The sequence below is a fragment of the Misgurnus anguillicaudatus genome, chromosome 7, assembly GCF_027580225.2.
Source record: "Misgurnus anguillicaudatus chromosome 7, ASM2758022v2, whole genome shotgun sequence".
Taxonomy (NCBI): Eukaryota; Metazoa; Chordata; class Actinopteri; order Cypriniformes; family Cobitidae; genus Misgurnus; species Misgurnus anguillicaudatus.
Window position 1 is genome coordinate 39,288,539 of NC_073343.2, and position 23,840 is coordinate 39,312,378.

A 23,840-nucleotide genomic window follows, 5' to 3' on the forward strand; every position below is an offset into this window, starting at 1 on the left:
ATTCCATTCACTTTTACGAAATACACCCCGATGTCCGTAATACAGATCTGGCATCATTTTCATGCTGGCGTTCAGGATAGCAGTTCTTATCTAAGCCTGTACATGTCAGCATGTCAAGATTGCAAATGAGCCACAGTATGGTTGCCTTGTCATCTGCCAGGGTAACACTGCCAAAGTTCTTCCCTCGTTGCTTACTAATGAAGCTCATATGTGCAGTTTGAGCATAAATATAAGTAGCAATTAACGACAAACATATACGATTTAACACCTAGTGAGTTGTGTAACCATCCACCATGTATAAGAATGGTTAATCCATACACAAGTTGATCGACACACGTTGGAGGAGGGGACATTTGGCATCTCCAATTTAGCTAACCTGCATGTTTTTGGCCTGCGGGAGGAAACCGGAGTACCCGGAGTAAACCTAATGCTGATGCAGGGAGAACATGCAAATTACACAACAAAAAGGTCACCTGACCTAGCCGAGGCACAAGCCAGGGACCTTCTTCTTGCTGTGAGCTAACAGTGCTGTGAGCCACTGTGCCACCATTTAATGTGTTCTAAAAAGTAAAAAAAGAGGTATTTTAAAAGGCAACGTTATTATTATGTTTGTAACATTCTTCATGTTAACAGTAAGTCTATGATGGTTCAATAGCTCATTGGGTTTTGGATCAGATCCAGCCAAATGAAATCAGATCTCTCTTGAAGAGCGTTTCCTTCTCGCTCACACACGATGAGGATTATGTTGCTCTTCTTTAGACACAATTACAAAACAACCATCCATTAGTATAGTGTTGCATCATAATGTTAAAGTGAAGAAAGAAGTGTCATGGCAACCATTTTTATAGGTTATACTATTGGGAACAAAATAAACAAAGAGAGAGACAAAAGAAAAAAGAATTTTTACAAATCCTCCGTGCCCGAAAGACAGCGACTAATCCAATATGAAACGTTTGGCTTCGACAACCCTCTCTGCATATCTGGGTGTACATGTGTAAGCAATTTTCTACATGGCTACTAATACAAGAGGTCTTGAAGGGGAAACAAATTCATAAGAAGGATATGAAGTAATTAAAAACAGAAGATGTTGGAATAAAACATTATTTCATGTACTTTCTCTCTCTTGCTCACAGCGATCATGTTTCAAGCTTGCAAATGAAACGTGACAATAGAATGGTTGACTATTTGGTAAAACATTCTTCATTTGTCTCCATTGGAACAAAGTATAATAATCTTCTGATGATAGATGGTCTGTAGCTGATCCAAACTGACAATAATCTTGTTGGCTGACCGGCTACCATGTTCCATCATAAGCTTGTATGATTGCTCATTTCCATGAGCTTCATAAGTATTCGGACAGTAAAGACAAAATTGCTCTATTTGCTGTGGAGACAAGAATACTTTTGAGGCAAAAAGCCCTGAATGTTACATTTTATTAAAGGGGCCATGGCATAAAAATCGGACTTTTTCCATGATGTGCTATAATTGGGTTCACAGTGCTTCTATCAACCTAGAAAATGTGAAAAAGATCAACTCAGTAACTTAGTTTTGGTAAACCATTCTCTGCAAGCAGGTGAAAAATTAGGTCATTGAAATTTGGCTCCCCTTGTGATGTTATCAGGAGATCTTATTATAATAATACCGCCCCTTAATCTGCACTATCCAATCACAGCACTGCCATTTAGTGCAGAGAGAAAGAGAGAAAGAAATAATTAACAGCACAATTGAGTTTGAATTGCAACAAACCACCATCATTGCGATCAGTGTTTGCATATCATCCCCTCATTTGCATTTTAAAGAACACAACCATAAATGGCACATTTTTGCACACACCTACAAAGTGGCCGCTTTAACATTTTATAATAAATTATCTATAATGGTATTTTGAGCTAAAACTTCACATGTGTACTCTGGGGACACCAAAGATTTATTTGACATCTTATAAAAATATTGTGACATGTCCCCTTTAACATTTGATTGTTTCAACACATACATGCTTTACCAACAAATAACAGCAACCTTTAATCCTGACTTATATAGGTTGACATAAATGCAAGACTCAGACTGAAGAAGCGATGGATCAAACTGATACTACACATTTTCGGCTTTTCATGGGTAACAATTAAAGGAATAGTTCACACAAAAATTGTGTGTCATCATTTACACATCCTCAAGTTGTTCCTCAAGTTCTGCTCAACACAAATAAATATAACTTGAAGAATGTTTAAATGAACCAAACAAAATCTGGGGCACCATTGACCTCAATGTCATTCTTTTATCCTACACCATGGAAGTCAATGGTGCCCCAGATCTGCCTGGCCACAAACTTTTGTGCTGAGCAGAACAAGGAATATTATATGGGTTTGAAATGAATTGAAGGTGAGTAAATGATGACAGAACTTAATTTTTGGGGAACTATCTCTTTCTTTAAAGCACCAGGACACAGCTCATCATCACTTAACACTTAATATGGTCTTAATATCAGGGTTCCCACCCCTTAGTTAACTTCAAATTCAAGGACCTTCAAGGACTTTCCAGGTCCAATACCCTCAAATTCAAGGACTAAATGTGGGGACACATTTCAAGTTAGAGCAAGGTTACATTGTGTTACCTTTAAGATACATTGTTACAGTTCCCTTTCGAGGGAACTCGCGCTGCGTCACTGCGGTGACACTATGGGGACGCCTCTAGTTGTAAGTGCGTCTGAATGTGTATATCAAATTTAACCAATGATGAGGCTTAACGACAAAGACAGGGTGACACGAGAGCCAGGACGTATATCGCTATCTGAAATATTGCCAAAGATGACGTTACAGGGACGCAGGAAGTATGACAAAGGAGACGCAGCATCTCGTTCCCTTCTCAGGGAACAACAGCTACATACATAACCTGAGACGTTTTCATGTGTCAAACACAACTATGCAAAAAAGATTTCAAGGACCCTTGGGAACCCTGTAAGTGTTGTTGTGTTAAGTTGCTATTCTGTGTATGTTAAAACAGAAAAATTAAATGTGACATTGTGTTCTTTTGTCTCACATTCACCTTTCAATGTTTAAACATTTCTTGACTCCACAGCAAACAGAGCAATTTTGCCTTTCTTGTCCCAATGCTTGTAAATTAAACATGTATTCGATTGCAAACCATAATATCTGAAAAATCAGAGCTCGGCTTTTCTAATTCTGGGCAAATGGACTGAGCATTTAACAAGCCAGTGGCTACAGATGTGATGACTGGAGTCTTTGTGCAGGATCTATAGGGATATACAAATACGACTCAAGTTTCTGAGACCTGATCTGTTACACTTGAAGTGTCCCTTTGAAACCTACCTACTGGTTATTGCATGACCATAACACTTACACTACCTGGATGCACCGTTGAGCTTCTCTGACACGAGACACCACATAAAAAGAACCAGAAGCATATTTAACAAAAACGTACTGATCTTCTAACATATTGCAATCTCTCAAACATTATATTTGTTGAAGGTAACTGACCTCTACAGATGTCTTTGTGTCAATTTACTGCAGTAAAAAAAAAATCGAAATTTAAGGTTATATTCATTTTATAAAAATATACGTTTAAAGGTGCAGTGTGTAATTTTTAAAAGGATCTCTTGACAGAAATGCAAAATAATATACAAAACTATATTATCAGGGGTGTATAAAGACCTTTCTTAATGAACCATTATGTTTTTATAACATTAGAATGAGATGTTTTTATCTCCATATCTACATACACCAAGGGTCCCCTTACGTGGAAGTCGCCATTTTGTTCCGCCATGTTTCTACAAAAACCCTTAATGGACTTTATTTTATTAAGTTATTTTCAACGATGACATGTTTTTTCTGGTGGCGACTACTGTAGCTTCTCTATGCGTTTCAAAATTGAGGGGTGAGCAGTGGACTGAGCCGTTGGTTGCAATTCAAAACCTCACCACTAGATGGCGCTAGAGTTTACACACTGCACCTTTAAGTAAGTGAAATGCACCTATGATCCAATTATGCATATTCAGTATGTCTTTATAAGCTAATATAAGCACACAAGACAACTTTAAAGGGACATATAATGAAAATCTGACTTTTTTCCATGTTTAAGTGCTACAATTAGGTCCCCAGTGCTTCTATTAACCTAGAAAATGTGATAAAGATCAACCCAGTAACTTAGTTTTAATAAACCATTCTCTGCAAGCATGTAAAAAAATAGCTCATTGAAATTTGGCACCCCTTGTGATGTCAGAAGGGGATAATACCGCCCCTTAATCTGCACTATCCAACCACGGCACTGCCATTTAGTGCAGAGATCAGCTCATTGGCATTTAAAAGGACACACCAAAAACGGCACATTTTTGCTCATGCCTACAAAGTGGCAATTTTAACATTTTATAATAAATTATCTATATGGTATTTTGAGCTAAAACTTCACATACGTACTCTGGGGACACCAAAGATTTATTTGACATCTTAAAAAAGTATTGTGAAATGTCCCCTTTAAATACAACTTGCATAACATACATAACATAAAACTAACAATACTACAAACTAACAGTAAATAATAGGGCTGTCAAAAGATTAATCGCGATTAATTGCATACAAAATAAAAGTTTGTTTTGCATAATTTATGTATTGTGTATGCACTGTATGTAATTATTTTGTATACATAAATACACACACATGCATGTACGTACTTAAGAAACAATTATATGTATATTTATTTATTTTATATATCAATTAAAAAAAATAACACAAACAACATTTTTCTGACATTTATACTTGTAAAATATTGGGTTGTTTTTAACCCAGGGCTGGGTAACTATTGGACAGAACACATTAATGGGTTGTTTTAATCCAACTGCTGGGTTGTTTCAACATGGTTGATTAACAATAACCCAGCAGTTGGGTAGAAACAGCCTATTATTTGGGTCATTTTAACCCAGAAATGTGTTCTGTCCAATAGTTACCCAGCCCTGACTTAAAAACAACCCAATATTTTTTTGAGTGTATGTGTGTATTTATTTACATATACATAATAATTACACACAATAAACACACAAATATATAACACCAACACAAACTTTTATTTTGTATGCAATTAATCGCGATTAATCTTTTGACAGCCCTAGTAAATAAACAAACCAATGCATTACAAAAGTTAAAATACAAACTTTGGAAAGTATAGCTAAAACGTGAATATTATATAAGCTAAGGTGAATAGCCACTTCAGACCCTATTTTCTTTTGAAATGGTGATGAATTTAAGTAAAGCAGGATATAGTTAACAAGAAAATAAATATAGGGAGTGGACGCTAAAAGTATAGGCATTTCCACAGCAGACCTGAAGCATAAAAACATAAAGGACATCTTTCAAATCTAAGAACAACAGCCTGTCAGTCCTACAACCAACAAATGTTCAACCCTTTCCTCTGTTCATAGTAAACTGAAACCTAAAATGTCCCTCGGGGACCATTTCCCCTCCCCTAACCATGGGCTTAATTGATGTGCGAGGAAGAAAAGGCGAAACGCTGCCAGATCAGACCGCATTCAGGAGTCCCAGCGAGGGGGCTTCAGGAGCCAAGCGCAAACTTTTATACGCTTATAATACCACACAGCCGGGAGATGCCAAACCATGATCTTTCCGTTGAAAGTATGGAAAGTTTTCCCAGCGTTCGGGGATTAACGTTGATTGCATGTATGTGTGTGTGCGCATATGTGATACGGGTTTTTAGTTCTTGCTTCATTACAGGAACATTGCATCATCATGACTGATGTCAACTTGAAGTAAATGTGCATTTGATTCACCATTCACTTTTTTTTGGCTTTTTAATGTGCCTCTGATGGGACCAATAGGAACATTTGGGAAGCTGGAAAAACTTTCCCAGGAAACATTTTAGATGACATCATTTATCACACATGCCCACACACACAAATCCAAACTACACCCCTTCAATTCAAAGTGTTGTAGCTCTTAAAAACAACAAGATTTGGAGAATGTTAATATCATGCTCCTGTATAGCTAGCAGTGCAAAACATCATGGGTTCGAACCCAAGGAGCACATATACTGATCAAAATATTTCCACTCCGAGTTGCTTTGTATAAAAGCATAAGTACCGTGGTATTTCTGATATCGTTGTAGTACCGCTCTCTCTTACCCTCACAGATTTTGTCCAGTCTCTGGCGTTTGACCTTGTGTTTGTCAACCAATGCCATGGCAGCTCTCCTCTCCTGGTCTAGTGATCACGGAGCTTAGCAACAGGAAACTACAGCCCCCAGAATCCTCCAGTGGGCATAACGCCACCTTACACCTGTACACAGAGATACACACATTCAATGTATATAGAGGACCACTGACATCATGACATGGTTAAGCCACAGGAGGGAGCCAAGTTACAATTTACAATAACATCGGCTTAATGCTGTTTGGCTGTCAATGTCACACCGTGGACTCATTAATTTCAGGCACTCAAATGCCTGATGAAAGGGTTACCAAATTCAATACACGTATTTGTCTTTGCATAATGTGATATGTTTAAGTGAGCGAATATTATGTGGGAAAAATGTGGCTTAATTTTTTACCCGTGGAAACATATAGACTACACTTAGAAATGCTGGGTTGTTTTTAACACACGGTTGGGTACAATATAGACAATATATTTGACTTAAACATAGGTTGAACCAACCCAGCATAGGTTCATTTAAAACCCCAAAGGTTGGATTTGTCCATATTTTACTCAACAATTTTTTCTCAGTGTATTATATTATCATTGATGCTTGCTAAGTCATGGTATTGACTTAAATTGTTTCTGAAAAAAGACAATAATCTATAGCTTTTCAGACCATAAGGGCATAAATATATAAGGATCAGATTATTTAAGACTTAGCAACCTCACAGCAATGCCAATGACACAAGAATAAAAGTGCCGGGTTTTTTTTTTTTTTAAGTAAAAAAAATCAAATTGGTCAGTATGATCTTTGTCTACGCAGCTGACATGTTTTAAATCAAGTTATTACATTTTGAAAAATGACTTTTATTCTATTCTAGTATGAAGTCATGCATCAAACTTTTGCTACACTCACAATATCGATATTCTAGCGATTATTATCGTCTATTACTATAATTTTTCTACAAACAATACTACTAGTTAACTTCATCTTAATGGAGGGTTCACACCAGACACGGTAGTGGCGGCAAGCGTGAGGGAGTTACATGTTAAGTCAATGCAAAGACGCGATTAGGCATCTTGCGCAAATGAAGCGGAACGCGGGGATGGCGTGGCCCACGCGAATTGAGCGTTGCCGCGGAAAACGCAAGACTTGAAAAATATTTAATTTCCGCGCTGCGTTAACCAATTAGGGCCTTGCTGTAGTAGGAGTAGCAGAGTCTCAACGGAGTCGCAGAAGCCCTCCCATGACGCGAATTTCCGAACGTTTCGAATTTCACGTGCGAATGAAGCGAGTAAACTTAAATGTTCAAGCGTCCAACTACGTACGAATAGCACATTTTGCCACCTCTACAGCGGCTGGTGTGAATGCACTATTAGTATTGTTTATTTATTTTGGCCAGTAAATTTTTACTCAAAAAACAAGAGCTGTGGCTTTTAACCCCTAAACTAGGGCTGTCACGATTATGAAATTTGGCTCATTGTTAATAGTATAATAAATTGTGACATTATGACGATTAATTACCTGTTTTATTGCTTTGACATTTAATCCTCATACAGTTTTGTTCATTAAATAAATTCACACATCATTGCGATTATTTAAATGATATCTTTTGCAAGGTTTACCTGGCAGTAAATATTAATTTACATGACACATATTTAAAAGTAATTATTCAATGAATATATTTTGTACAAAAACTCTTTATAAAGAAATAAACACAATAAAGTGTCTGAAAAATAACTGAAAATAAAAATGCAATAAAAATAAATTATACCAGAACAGGCCAAATTAATTTAACTCCTAATATTGGTTAAAATCTTGTTTTAAAGAAGACACATAAAGAATTTTCACGGAAGTGTCTGGAGGTGAAAATATTACATTAAAATATTGTAATAGCAGTTTACACTTATTTTAAGAAATAAAAATAACGTAATAAAGTATATTTTTTACATAAAATTATCACAAAAATGAAGTTTGAGTTATGGTGCGTTCACACCAGACGCGGAAGAGGCGGCAAGTGGAAGAGGCGGCAAGCGTGGAGCGAATGGTGCGTTCCGCGAGAATTGAGCGCTGCCGCGTGATCCGTGCTAGTTGAAAAATCAAAACTTTGACAGTTTTTCACGCCGCATAACGGTACGTTCACACGGGGCATAAGCGTTAACGCTTCCTATTCACTTTTAATGGGTGACGTCAAGTGTGGCCGAACTGAATTGTGGATCCGTCGACGCTGCGTCACTGCCGTTGCTCGCGGCAGAAGTTGAACATTTCTCAACTTCAGATCGCCTTATGCAAATAACCTAGGCAAAGCCAGCCAATTACATTTATGGAATACCGGAGCATGTGTAGCGGCCACTGTGATTGGCTTTTGACCACGCTTCAGACAAGCCTTCCGTTAAGTGTTAACGCTTTCGCCCCGTGTGATTGTACCATTAACCAATCAGCTTGCTCTAGCAGTGACGTGATTACACGTCAGCGGAGGCAAAAAACAAAACAACTACGGAGGACAATCATCATCGCTACACAAGACATCTTCGTACTTTTACAGAAATTAACAGAATCTTGTTTGGAAGAAAGTGGATGAGGAGGTCGAACAATCTCGTAAGTTCACTAAATTTGAGTTATATAAGCCCCTCCCATGATGCGAATTTACGCATGAATGTCTCCAATGACTAGAATTTCACAAGCAAATGAAGCAAGTAAACTCAAAATGTTCAAGCGTCCAACTATGTGCGAATAGCGCGTTTTTGCCGCCTCTCCCGCATCTGGTGTGAATGCAGTTACACTTTTAGTGGTTTTACCAACAATGCCCACTAGGTGTCAACAGTTTGTGCCTACTCTTGTCACAAATTAATAAACTACTGCTAAAATGTTTTGAAATATAGATTTTCTACGCAAATATTAAAGTGAACTCAAGTGCCCCGCTCATGGGACAGCGGCAGTTTACTAAGGTAAAATTTAAATGGCTGCTGAATTATTTACGGTATTGTCATACGTGGAGTATTAACACAATATTGATCTTGGTTTAATCGTGTTTTATATCATGGTTATTGTCTACATACACTGATGAGAAAAATTTACCAAGCATACAGGCTGCCACCTACCCTTTTTTTCTTTCTTTTAAGTACACTTTACAGAACATCTCAGATTTACAGTGTTTGCCATTCCGGATTTTTAAAAAGTCCTTTAAATCAAAAAGCTCTCTAAGCAAAGCTGAAGGTTTTCCTCAATGAAAATCATTGCAGATTTTCCAAGCAGCAGAGAAAGACACACACTGAGCCAAACACATAGAGATGCATCTCGCTTCAGTGATTTAAGAACCAGTGCCCTCTCGCTCAACCCGAAACCGATCACAGGGCGCACGCACACACACACACCAGTCTACTCAACCATACTACACAAATATGACTCAATTTCAAGCATCCTGCTAAAGGACAAATATCGACCCTCGAGACAGGAGAAGACCCCAGGAGAGATGCATGATGGGTCTGTTTGGTGGTGGGTCCTTCATAACAGATCGTTTTCAATTAAACAGACGCATTTCCGAATCCTCATCTCGCTATCAATGAATGCTGTACACAGGCATGTACAAGCTTTCAGTAGTCATTGCATTACCTTGGCAAATCTAACACAAACTTCAAGACATTTACTAAAGCATTTTGAGTCACATGGGTGAATGAGAGATCAGCACTTTCCAGCTGAATGCTGGGTAATCTTAAAGATCTGACCTGTTAGGCAGCAACAATAGCCTGTGTGTGAATACGCACGCATTTACAACAGAGCTTTGGTGTCACGGGGAGGTGAAAGCGAGACCGCCTCTCTTCAACATTATTCTCTGGTTGCTCGTTAGAATTGAACAGCGTAACACATTGTTTAATATGTCACAAGGAGCTTTACACAACTAAAGAAATGCTTACTATAAACAAAACTGGTATGAGTCATATCTTTTGTATCAAACAAAACTTTTTTAAAGATACACAGCAAAATATACAGAAACATAATAAATCGCTGTATTAATGAACCAAGGTCATTCACCATCACCCAGGCAACCGTCACTTCCTGTGACCTGAACGCTTGTGTTTGAGGTCAAAGGAAGGAAAACACAAACATAACACTCGGCCTGAATAAAAGAGTTTTCTAAGGAAACGACAGTATAAACACACACACATGTAAATCTGACTGTAAACATTTACATGATTGTGATTATATTGAATGTGAGATCTGAAGGGCCGCACCGGTTGTAACAAGTGGTTACAGTTTGAGATGTAAATCTCGCAACTGTTTGTGCAACACTGAGCACAGAAAACACCTTGCCGAACGGCAGCCGGCACAAAGACATCAGCTGTATCCACTTCAAAGCCTTGTGTGTGTTTTAAAAGCACTCTTTTACTCAAAGCATGAATTACATCTGCTCCATTCACAAACCTGACGCTTTGATTCCTCCGCACCTGTGTGTGTGTCTGTTATGACAGCGTGACACTCGTCTTGATTGATGTTTGCGTGTTGCGTTCCTCATGTTTACCCTGCACAATAACCACATTTTCACTGACCACATTTCAATATTCATTAAATGCGATGCAGAATGAAGCCGTTATGGGAATGTTTTCATTAAATATTGCACACACTTTTCTCCTAAAAGACTCAAAAACATATCCTGCTTGTATTTCAAAATAAATAGTATTTTACATTACAAAAATTAAGGTGTCACCATTTTGTGGTACCACCAAGACTTTTCTCATAGTGACTCGATTAAAATTTTCCAATTCAAAAAACTGTATGTGACCCAGTCTGTAAAAACCCAGCTAAAGTATTTTTTGGGGATTTACTTTTTCTACATAAAATGTGACCCTGGATCACAAAAACCTCTGGGGTCTCATTTATGTAGAACGTGTGTACGTTAGTTTTTACGCAAAGGTTGTGATCTATAAAAAACAAACTTGACGGGAACATTGCTTTGTTTTATAAGTCTTAATATATTTTGGCGTATGCCATTTTTGTAGTGCTGCCTTACGATTAATCGCGATTAATCATTAACAGAATAAAAGTTTTTGTTTACATAATATATGTGTGTGTACTGTGTATAATAATTATGTATAAACACACACACACACACACACACGTATATAATTAAGAAACATTTGCATGTGTATATACATGTTTATATTTATATATAATTTATATTATATATAAATATATATATTATATAATTTTTTTCCTTTTCTAAAAATTATACATGTACGTGTGTGTATTTATATAAACATAATTATTATACACAGACAGTACACACACATATATTATGTAAACAAAAACTTTTATTCTGTAAATGATTAGTCGTGACTAATTGTGAGGCAGCACTACATTTTTTGCTTTTGTGCATATGTAGACTTTATTAAGGATCCTACGCACAGTTTTATAATGAGACCTCTGGTCTTAAGTCGCAACTCGCAAGGGTATATTTGTAGCAATAGCCAACAATTTGAGATTTTTTATTTATGTCAAAAGTAAAGATTATGTTCCATTAGGATATTTAGAAAATGATTTTGATAATTCCCTACTATCGTAAATAATATATTAATATTTTTATTTTTGTGAGTGGATGTAGTTGCCAGGACTTAATATGAGCATCTTTCAAGGCAATTTTCTCAATATTTAATTTTTTTTGCATCCTTAGCTTCCAGATTTTCAAATATTTGTATCTCGGCCAAATATTGTCCTATCCTAACAAACTATACATCAATGGAAAGCTTATTTATTTAGCTTTTACAATCCTTATAAATCTTGACCCTTATGACTGGCTTCGTGGGCCAGGGTCACAAATCATCATACATAATGTAAAAAACGTTGAAAATATCATTTTTATATATTTTATTCTTTAAATAATCATAGGGGTGTGACGAGACAATAGTCCCTTTCACACATACAGTCTTTACTGGTAATTTACTTGTAAATTGCCGTTAACATGTCATGTGTGAACAGAACCTTTCCGGTAAATCAGTGCTCCCAATTTACCAGTAAAACAGGTTGTAAGAATACCAGTAATTTACCGGTAAGCGCTGTGTGTGAACGAAAATTATAGGATTACCGGCTTTTAGAACGGACGACGTCAGACTGTGCTGACAGCTTCGGGCCAATCATAGCGTTTTAATACAGATGACGCGTTTACCCCCGCAGTGTTTACTGACGTTTCCACACACATGCTGCTTGAAATTTGAGCACACCTGAAGTTTACGTCCACATTTCTTCACCAAAGTTGTTTAAAACAGCTTACCGCTGAATTGCCGACGTCCTTAGCACGCCCTCTGTGAAGCCTAAAGTGCAAACAGTACTGTTGTTAAAAACGCATTTTCGGTTTGACGTCGTCTCATTCAATGTTGTTTGGTCATGAGCAACTTCGCGACTGTTTACCACAGACGTGAAAAGAGCAAAATACGGACCGTGGTCATGAACGACGTGGATTGTTTACAAATACAACACTGAGCTCGCCGCGTGCTACAGGTCCTTCCGCTTTCTCAACGAATTTACCGGTATTTTGATACTGATGTGTGAATGATGTCTTACTGGTAAAATAACGGAACGCCACTGCGCGTGTGAACAGCACATTTTTGTATTTACTGGTAAATTCATTCTGGTAAATTCATGGTAATTTACCAGAATTACTGTGTGAAAGAGGCTAATTACTCCATAAGAACGAGACGAGATTTTTACACTTTTCAAGAAATGATAAAATATATGAATTAATGATTAACGAAATATAATAGTACATATTATAATTGTTAATATTCTGTAATAAGATACTGTCACAAGAAATCTCATGACATATTTAATCTGTCACACCCCTAATCTTTAATACTGACCAAGTAAGATCACGTGAAAGATTGAAATCAATGACTAAAATTAAACTTGATGCTCCTTATCTCATCATTAGCTTATGAGACTTTAGCGGGGATTTCACACACAGGATCACATAAATTATTTAAAATTTAAATGTTTAAGATTTGTGGCTTGCAGTCCATATTTGTGTTAACTTTTAAATGCAAATACACACAAATTTCACTTTAATACACCAGTTGGTTCAACTTAAAAACATGAACATTTTGAGTTAATTCAACTTTAGTTGAGAACAATTTTTAAACAACTTTTATTTTTTTTTATTTTTTTTAGTTGAAATAACAAATTTTTTTTAAGACAACCACAGGTAACTTATTTTAAGTTAAACCAACAAAGTGTTTACAGTGTAGACTTTAATGATGTGTTTTACACATTGTTTTGTGTTATCCTATTTAACACATTATGTGTCATTTTGTGTTGATTTTGGGATCAAATAAATAAAAGGGACAACACAAGATGTGTTAATACAACATTAAGTGTGTTGTTCCAATAATAACACAGATATGTGTCTAGTTAAGGAAAACACATTAAATGTTTTAACACTTTTTTTAAGAGTGAGATACTGTTTGTTTTCTAAATCCTATATGTGTACAAATGCACATGCCAAACACAAATACATTTTCTAATTTTGATCTTAAAGTGTGAAATGTGCCCACTTTCCACCAAACGAAACATTTTTTCTAACACGAGCACAGAATTTTAAACTACACTGTGAACGGTGGTCACTCTTGATGCGTTTCTTCTTTAAAAGCACTGGTGCGGTTTGTCGAGGTGGCATTTTAAATATGCAGATAATTTCCTTTCAGAGCACTCGCCTGTTGTGGCAGTGAATCATTTCAAGCAATCACAAATAGTTTTTTTTTTTTGCGGAGACCTTTAGAAATGCCAGCGCTCATCAAAGCTGGTGTAGCGTCTCACTTCCTCTAACGCACATAAGACGAGCTTTAAATCAACGGCAGTGTGTGAAACGCGCTACAAGCTTATCTGAAAATGTGTCACTGTTCAAGTGTGATAAACCTTCATGGATTCAATTTTTAAAACATTGTTTTGCAGATACTGCAGAGGTTTAAATGATGTCATAAGCATTTGACCTCACCGCCACGCTGGCTAGTGTCTATCTCCCAACACATCACACTTTATGTCATATCTCTTTAGATTCTTTCATTTTATTATCATCCTATCTCAATTGATTCTCCTTTGCAACGAGATTAAGAGAAAAGACTTGACACTAAAGTCCCCACTAACTTCTGCCTGGAAGTTGCAATTTCACAACAATTTCTCACACAGTACACAGTACTTTACATTTAAAAGACATCTAATAGTCATCCAAACACAGCCCAGAGGTGAAACAAGGCAAAATTTGGGCTGTCAATGAAAACTTTATAGATTAATCATAGCCCAAAAATAAATGAAATTAGAGGATTGCTCAACCTTTATAAATAAATCCCGATATTTTACTCACCCTTATGTCATCAAAAATGTTTATGTCTTTCTTTGTTCAGTCATAAAGAAATTAAGTTTTTTGAGGAACATTCAAGAATTTTTCTCCATATAGTGGACTTTAATGGATCTCAACAGGTTCCAGTTTTAATGCAGCTTCAAAGGATTTTAAACAATCTCAACCGAGGCATAAGTAGAGCCCTATGAAATAAGTTTTAATTTTTTCCATAATAAATTCCGTTTTTTTATTCTCAAATTCCGTTTTCATTTGTCTGGATTCTGGTTTTAATGGTTAAGCTAAATTTCAGTTATAAAAAAGCATACTGTATCAACGGAGAACATTAAATGAATACAATTGAACTCTTTCCCCGCCAGCGTTTTTCAAAAAAGTTGCCAGTCAGCGCCAGCATTTTAAAATATATAAACATATTGCCACCAAAATTTGAGAGTGTGCCACTGAATTTTACATCCAGTCGCACATGTGCGACCAGTAAATTTGACCTTCTTTTGTGATGTGACACTGAATTTGAAATAGCACATTGTACTTTCTGCATCTATCATTAAAGTATTTATTAGTAATACAGTGGAAATTAGTAGAAATGTGAATATTTGGTTAGCAAGTTGATTTCCAGTGTGTGCCCCTAAATTTTCTGGTTGCGCCCCTAAAATTTCCAGTTAGGGACCACTGTGCTCCTTGTGAAAAAGGTTATTCTGGAGCCCTGAACATACAATATGTACATACATTTCAAACAAAGAGTTTCAAAAAAGTTTCATCCTACATTCATTTGTTATCTTTTTATCACCTCTCAAATATGTGTAGGTTTCTACAAAAACACAAATTTTTATCAAAAAGCTGAGATAATTCCATTTTTGTGATGGACTTTTGATAGAGATCAGATTCAGAGCGATTCTCAAAACTTACACGAACATACAGCTGCTTTCCCTAGGGCGATACTTCCGGATTTATAAGTTGTGGAAGAACTACACCTGGTGTATAATTTTGCGGAAAGACGGAAACACTCGTCATTGTTGACGAGTTAACCTCTGACATTTGCCGATTAATGAAATAAAAAACTTTTGAAACATTTGAAAAAAGTTATAATGGGTTTTAAAAATGACTGAAAGCTAAATTTGCAGAATTCCGTAACATTTCGCATTGTACAGTAAATTCCGTTATTTCGTCTGTGTTTTCCGCATCGCGGAAATCATAGGGTCCTACCTAAGGGTCTTATCCGGGTGTGCCTCATAAGCCTTGAAAAGTGAAGCCTCTGGCTCTTTGATCGCCCCCTGGTGGCTGGGTGCAGTACAAGTCATAACCCCGCCCTCTCCATTCAAACTAATGGGACTCTGCTCTAAATAAAAAAATTATTTACACTTCCAATAAAAGTTTCCAAAAGGTGGTTTTGGTACTTTCAGGTAGTTGTTTTCACGCTGATATATGTTCAAGTGTTCATTATTGTGGTAAGTTTCATTTTAGCTAGTAATTTAATGCTATAGAAACGGGGCGTGTCGTTATGAGTTGCGTGGTTGAATTGGTTGAGCGAGCGTTTAGGCGGAAGTTTGATAACGTGGCTCCGCCTCTGGCTCCACAGACGATTCCTTCTGCGCATGCCTTGGCTCCAAACTGACATTTTTACATAACATGGCGGTGACCGTGGTCGGACATTTTTGGCTTCAATTCATTACAATGGTGGGAGGCGACTTCACGTCGTCCATCTTTTTTTACAGTCTATGGTCTTATCTAGCGAAATGATCATCATTTTTGCCCCCCAAAAACATACTTTTAAACCACAACTTCTTGTCTTCCACTAGCCATGTGATGCGAGAGTAAGTATGATTAAGTATCATTTCACACACAACAATGTCAGAACGGTCCTCTTTCTCCACACATAGTTGTAAACACCATGCGTGACCTTTCAAAGTTATTATGTAATACTTATAGTCATGCAAAAATCAAAAGCTAATTTTTTTGAGTGAAATGACGATCGTTTTGCTACATAAGACCCTTATGCCCCGGTTGGGATAATTTAGAGCCTAATAAAGCTACACTTCAACTCCAAACCGGTGAGGTCCACTAAAGTCCACTATATTGAGAAAATCCTGGAATGTTTTTCTAATAAAAAAACGTAATTTTTTTTTTTGACTGAACAAAGTCAGAGATCAACATCTTGGATGACATGGGAGTGAGTAAATCTGATTTTTTTTATTATTGTATTGGATTATATAGTGGATTATTCCTTTAAATAAATAAATGAATAAAACCAAACACATTGCAATCACTGTTGACTCTGCATACATGACAGAATATCAGAAATTTCAAGTTATTTAGCCAAAAACAATAACCAAATTCAAATTTATTTGGGCCAAAAGTGGGTTACTCGTAGCTGGACTATATTGGTTCAGAATATTCAATTATTTTTCAGAATTGCCAGGATACCAAAGTACCACATATTTAAGAAATGTGTCCTGTCAGTCACAGTCTCCTCATGCATCACATCTACATCAATATTTGTTCTTCACAAGAGAGAAATGCAAACGCAAAACTTTGAAAGCACTTAAAAAAAATACATTTTCATTTAAACACAAATATTTCTTATCAAGTTCCTCCAAGACCAAATTATCCGAGCTATGCAATCCGTATTAATCTTCTGGTTATGCAAGTCAACAACTGTCTCATCTCAAAGTAAAATTTTAGGAGAAACATCTTTTTAAAAAGTTGATGCATGAATTACCTGAAGTCTTTACGAAACACTAACAACTCTCTCTGGGATAAGAACCTCCCTTCAACAATATCATAATGACTTGACACTCACTCCCACCTATATCTTCTACAACATCACTTTTTCCAGTCATATCTCTTCTTATCTGCCTACGACAGAACCTCCCCGTTTATCAGGAACGAGCCCACTAAACACCGCAAAAGCACAGAAGTGAACCTGACATTTGTAACATGGCTCCACAAACATGTGGTGTGAATGCCTTCCTGATAGTTGTATTGATCTGTCAAGGCTATAATGAGCTAAGCACTCGGCCTCGACCCCTCACGGTCAGAGCACAATGAAGAGGCCCCGTTCCTCGCTGACCCCTCACAACACACTGAACTCACTGACCCGGGTTTGACTCTCGCTCTTGGGGTCGAACTTTAATAACCTGGGTAGGATCACATCACCTCCCGCGGCGCGGAACGCCGCCTCGTTCCGTACCATTTCAGATCAGAGACAAAACTTGGAGATTATACAGCATAATCACCAGCGATCTTGTAGTAACTATTTCTTCTCACGTTTAAATAATGACTGCAGAGACGTTTACAAAAGAGAAAAGATTAGGGGCCGTTTGGCTCTTATCTATCAGAGATAGCCTGTGGCCCCGGCCTCGCCACACAAAGACATGTCACAAGATCTATGAAGCTGTGAGAAGAACAATTCAGAGAAACTCTCAGGTTGTTGCCTAAACTAGGAATCCACAATGTCTCAGTATATCACCAAATACTGAAAACAGATAACAGAAGAGTTATTTTAATATTTTAAGCACCTTTTTTAAACTTACATTTATGCATTTGGCAGTGCATTACAAGGTAGACATTTTTTTCAGTATGTGTTTCACTGGTTCAAAGCCATGACCTTTTGCGCTGCTAACCCAGTCCTCTATTACTGAACAGTTATTCATCATTACTGCGGTACATTCCTGGGATTGTTTAATAAGGAATGCAGATATACAGTATTTAACTTGGCAAGGCTTAGCACAAAAATCCTTAAAGCATCATGATTACATTTGTAGTATGTCAAATTTTGGATTGAGGTGAAGGGTGTCTTAAGAAATAGTAGGGGTGTAACAACGATGCATTGATTAAATTTCAAACAATACATAGACCCCTTCAAGGTTTGTAAACATTGAATGACTATCGGGTGCGCACGCAGCATGGGGTCAAACTGTTCCTACCATTTAGGCTTTCTAGTTTAATCTAACAGGGCTGAAAAATGATGACTTACCTGAAATAAAGTGAGCACTACAAACGCAAGCCTCTTTGATCTTTGCATTGTCCCAGTCTGCACCTTTAATTGCTTGCAGCCACAGATGTTGTATTTTTTGTTTTTGAGATTCTGCAGGAATCCCAAAAAACTTAACGTCAGACCTAGTGCGATTTTTAAAGCCCACGACGCAAGTAGGCATTTTTGACGATACCGAATAATATGCAACTCAATCTGCTGTAATGACTTTTCTGACCCCGACATGCGCTGTGGGAACCGCCTGTGACGTGAACTGTGAAGGGGTCTATTAGGGTGTCCATTCGTGCCAGTTCCGCCGGACACTGTTTTCGGGTTTGTTCTCCGGAAGTCGCGTTGGTCGACCGCATACGTCATCAAGGTTTAATATTTCGGGTTTAATTTCAGAAAATCAACCGTTACATTTCAAGGTAAGAATGAAACTACAATGATTGTATGTCTTAAAAGACATAAATCTTAATTTTCTAATGTATTTAACTGAAATGTGAGAACCTCGATGATGACGTATGCGGTCGAGCAACGCGACTTCCGGAGAACAAACCCGAAAACATGTTCGGGAGGTGTCCGGCGGAACTGGCACCAATGGCCACCCTAGGGTCTATATTGATATGAGGTACCTTTATTTTGACACTCTCCCCGTCCTCATTCTTTGGTGTAATGTCCACCTACGCATTTCCGCCAAATCACGCATTTTTGTCTATTTTCGTGTGCTAGTGTCAACAAAAGTGAATGCAATGCCCCAACAAAGCAGTTGTAGCAGTGAAAACACATGCAAAAGAGGCAAAAGACGTTGTCACTGCTATCAGACACAAATCGTGGGTTTGGAAATATTTTCCATTTGGAAAATGGACTGGACAAGCAGATTGGCAAAAAAATGTTTGCCAGCACCAGCTGAAACACTAAAGACTTCGACTGTTGCCATCATGAGCTTGATTTTATGTGACATTTTTTCCGTCATTATTTACTTTATTAAAAAAAAAGTGTACTTTCTTCTAATATAAGATTTGTTGTAAATTTCACGGTTACCCACGGTAAAATGTCCTGACGGTTAGTATTATCGTTTAAAATTTTATTATCATACCAACTGTGTTTGATTACCGTGATTTAGAAAACTCACGGTAAATCCCGTCCAGACAGAATCAGTTTGGCGCAGGTGCGCACATGCAACATAGTGCATAGTTTTGCACAAGGCGGCATTTAAGGGATAATGTATTGTACAGATTTATACAGATTTATTTATTTTTTACCACAGAAATAATTTCAGGGACATGAAATATTAAATTGTGATTTTCAAAAATAAAACTTTTTTTAAATGTTTTCAGTTCTTTTTTTTAACATTTCCATCTCGTTTTTACAAAACCATGATTATATTGATAACCGTGATAACTTTGGTCACTATGAAATTTTCATACCATCCCATCCCTAGTCCCAATTGGGACAGAGATTGTGCCTTTTTCAAAGAGTTAAATAGTTGCATTGGTGAGTTATTAAACTGCTTAACTAGGCACTTATATTAAAGTATCGATAATCGTAATGGCATTGAAGAAATGCTTAATGCATCATATCGCATTGCTGGCAGAGATAATCAATCATGTATCGCAATGAACCGTCCGATTTACACCACTAGTAAATAGTCTATTGTAATATCAGCCATCACATTGGTGGTTGATGAAAGCAATATCAGTCAGTTAGCTAAAGTGTCTATTAAAATATTCAACATCCGATCCCATATCAGAATTTCCTTTTGTGGGGACAACCACATCCCAGAGAAGCCACAGACACATTTCAATTTGGGATCTCATAGTGGTATAAAATAGTTTTAACCAAAAAATGATCTGCAATTACCGCTACAAGAGATTTAAAATGCCTCGGTTCTGTTGCCACAATGACTTTTCGAGACAAAGGGAGATAAATCAGCTACCCATATAAATCAAGTGTCACTCGACCGCTCTGAGATCACAGACAAACCTCTCAACAGTCGTTTTTTCACTCGCTCAGAGCTTTGCTGTTTAACAGAACAACAGACCATCCAAGTAAACTATACTGAATTAAATCTTTTCTTGTAGACATTTAACCCTATATCAGATTTTAGAGCACAGAATAGTGGCTCATGAAAAGGCGGATGCCACGCAACATGTTGCAATTTCATACTAACTACACATCTGACGTCACGTCCTTTTATCTTCAGACTGGAATACAGAAAAAAACGCTGGAATACTTCACGAGAATGAGTGCAGGAGGATTATTAATATCTGCTAAAAAAGGTACAAAACTGAGAATTCATTATTATTCATGCTTAAGAGTCAGTCTTTAAAATTCACATGACGCTCAACCACCTGCTCAAAAACAAACACATTTTTTCTCTGAGGTGTGTCAATTCCCAGGCTCTCGATACAAGATCAACACAGGATTACTGCTTTCAAGATTTTGACTTTTCTTATCGTCCTTTCTGGAAAAGGTCAGGCTCGCATGTCAAGAGATGAATTCAACAAATGTAATGCATAGCTTAGTTTGCATATACAGTAGAAATGCATTACTTCTTGCTAATGCATTGTGTGCACAATGTGGTGTAAAACTTATATGAAGGTATATAAAATATACTATTATCAAAATTATGAATTGTATGCATTCTTTTCAAAGCATTTCGCTGACAAACTACCTGATGCATCAAGACATCAGATGTTTATATCTTAATGCTATCAGCATAAAGTCTCACAAACTAACCATACAAACATGCATATTTAGAAAAGCAAAATAAATATGACCAAGACTTACTTGCAAGACTTTTATGTGTTGAATTACTGACTGCTCAGATAGTAAATGTGATATTAAGAAATGTCCATAAAATATATATATATATATATATAAAAATCTATGATAAACATTTTGGTTTAATTTGAAAAAGAAACCATCAACCATTAATTAGTATTAAATGAGATTAAACAGAGACCAAATGGATCCCAAACATCTCATGCAGCTGACGCTTAAATAAAACATCTGAAAAGAAATAAAACTTTCATCTGGTAGAGTAAATCTGTCAGGATCATATAAATGAATGCTGTGTTGCCTCTCAACACCTGGAGAACAGAATGCCATAAATATTAAAGAAGCCCTTTGCATTTCCCGTCCTGAATCTAATAAACGTCTTCTTGCTTCATATGCTGCCATGTACACTATGATTCAGTATGTGATGTGCGAGCACTCCGGGCGAGAGAGAAAGAGAGAGAGAATGTAATAGATTTAGTGTTCAGAATCAAGGTCTCCGGTCATCCAACCTACACAAGGAACAAACTGAGAATACAGAACTGCTTATGATCAACAACACTGTGCATTATTTACACATGCGTTGCATTCGAGTAACCAGCATTTGATAGTTTGGCAAACTAGCATATATAGGTTTTTCTTTGGGGGCCTGGCGCCTCCTTGAAAAGGGCCCTTGACAAAGCCCTTAGAAACAGCAGATGTCCTGGTAGGAAACATCTGTACACTCCCCCTCTCCTCCGGCTATTGCACCATGAACAGACAAAGGGGCATCTCCCAAAACACACACACTTTACCTCCACTTCTAATTAACCAAATGAGAACCACCAAGAAATCAATAGGAAACATCACAATTTTACACAAACGTACCAAGAATAAGTTTGTAAGTGTGGCGAGAGTAAACTTTTTAACTACATTAAAACGCAGGGGTTGTTGTGTTGACTTGGCCAAAAGCATATTTATTAAAATCACGTCATGTTTGGGTACCTGATCACACAGTCACAAAAACCCCACAATCAATGTTGACCTAATATGCATCTTTCCTTACATGGTGCACTTAAAAAAACCCACCCAATGCGATTCAGCCAAGATAATAGAGCTATTTTTACACATGGTAACCTACGCGCAACATTATTGCAACATTTGGTTACTCTGTAGCCGCTTGATGTAACGGATCAATCGCTAAAGAATCAGTGGATACAATGTAACCACAGATCAAAGACACAATACCGAAAGCTGTTTCTGTTGATCAGCTGCTAAGTGGCTCAAGATGTCCTCGGATGTTAGAGAAACACAGTGAAAAGACCACCCATCCCCTCCATGTCGCAGGCGAATAAACGCACACATGGACGGACACTGCGCGCGAGACCAGCCGCTGCCGCCGTTTCTTAAAGCAACAACCGGGCGACTCTATTTTATATTTTACATTCATATGAGCCTATATATAATGTATATATGTAAACATATCAGTTTAAAATGGTCATAAACAATCAATCCAACGCTAAACGCACATAGAAGCGTCCAGAATGAGCGACTCACCTTTTTAAACGCTACCAAAACTTAATCCAACGTGTTCCCAAACTGAATATCTGTGAATGATTGTTTGGGCTTTTGATGGTTTTGGAGAAGTTACAGATGAGTGGGGGAGTTTGGTTCTCACAGCGAATTTAAGGTGGCTGAGTGGGTAAAAAAAGAAAAGAGGAGGTGATTCGGACTCGGAGACACAACGTTTAATCTTTTCCCCAGCGCGAGGATTGAGATGTCTCTGTTTTCCTTTGCTTTTCTCTCTATCTTTTGAAAGAGGCGGGGCTTTGGAACAAACCGACCAATGGCGAGGGGGTTAGCGCGCGACCACGCCTCCATTATCTTGGTGCGCAGATACTGGCCAGTTTGACCGAGTGACCACAGCAGCACAGCAGGCCTGAACTACACCATCTGCACTGCCATTTCAGTTTTGGAGGGGAAAGTGCTACACTTTTTTACATGTAGTATAGTATTTACTATAGTGAAATGTAGTATACTGTAGAATATTATAGCCTAGTTATTACTATGCTTGCAATATAATATTCTATAGTATAGGGAACTGATAAACTTTATAGTATACTTTAATATTTACTATAGTAAGACTCAAAAGATCTATGATATTTCCTACAGTAAAAAAAACTAAGTTTTTTATTTGGGTTGGGCTATACTTGCTTAAGAGTGGAGCTTTTATATAAATACGGTTTGTTATTTTTACAAAATGTTCTTGTTAATAGAAAATAAATCAACATCAAATGATATATTAAGCTATTTATTAAATTAATATAATAAGTATACAATATAATTTTTTAATTTTGTACATTTTATGCAATAATAATAATAATATGAATACCTTTATTTTATAGAGCGCCTTTAAAAGTGGCTTTCTCATAATGGAAATAATAAAGGAAATAAAATAATCAAGTAAAAGCAATCCTAAAACAGAATGTTTTAAGAAGAGATTTAAAAGTCTCTAAAGTATTTGCTTCCCTTATGTCAGCTGGAAGAGAGTTCCAAAGCTTAGGAGCATAGGATGAAAATGCTCTATCACTCCGGGAGCGAAGCCGTGTATTAG

At 37.1% G+C, this 23,840-nt stretch overlaps 1 protein-coding gene across 6 annotated transcripts in view; it reads right to left on the reverse strand.

Annotated features, from left to right (window-relative positions):
* ctbp2a (C-terminal binding protein 2a) overlaps window positions 1-23,014 on the reverse strand; it is a 58,021-nt gene extending 35,007 nt beyond the window's left edge. For 5 of the 6 annotated variants that reach the window (XR_008635770.2, XR_008635771.2, XM_055172117.2 and 2 more), the window contains exons 1-2: window positions 22,784-23,014; window positions 6,146-6,298 (exon numbers count right to left, since the gene is read on the reverse strand). Coding sequence is in view for 4 of the 6 variants with exons in the window: in XM_055172117.2 (XP_055028092.1) it covers window positions 6,146-6,203 (58 nt within the window). In the remaining 2 variants the exon portion in view is untranslated. Of the gene's footprint in view, window positions 1-6,145; window positions 6,299-22,474; window positions 22,495-22,783 lie in introns of those variants that run through there. The other variant, XM_055172118.2, reaches the window with a different exon arrangement.
* Window positions 23,015-23,840: the final 826 nt, after the last annotated feature.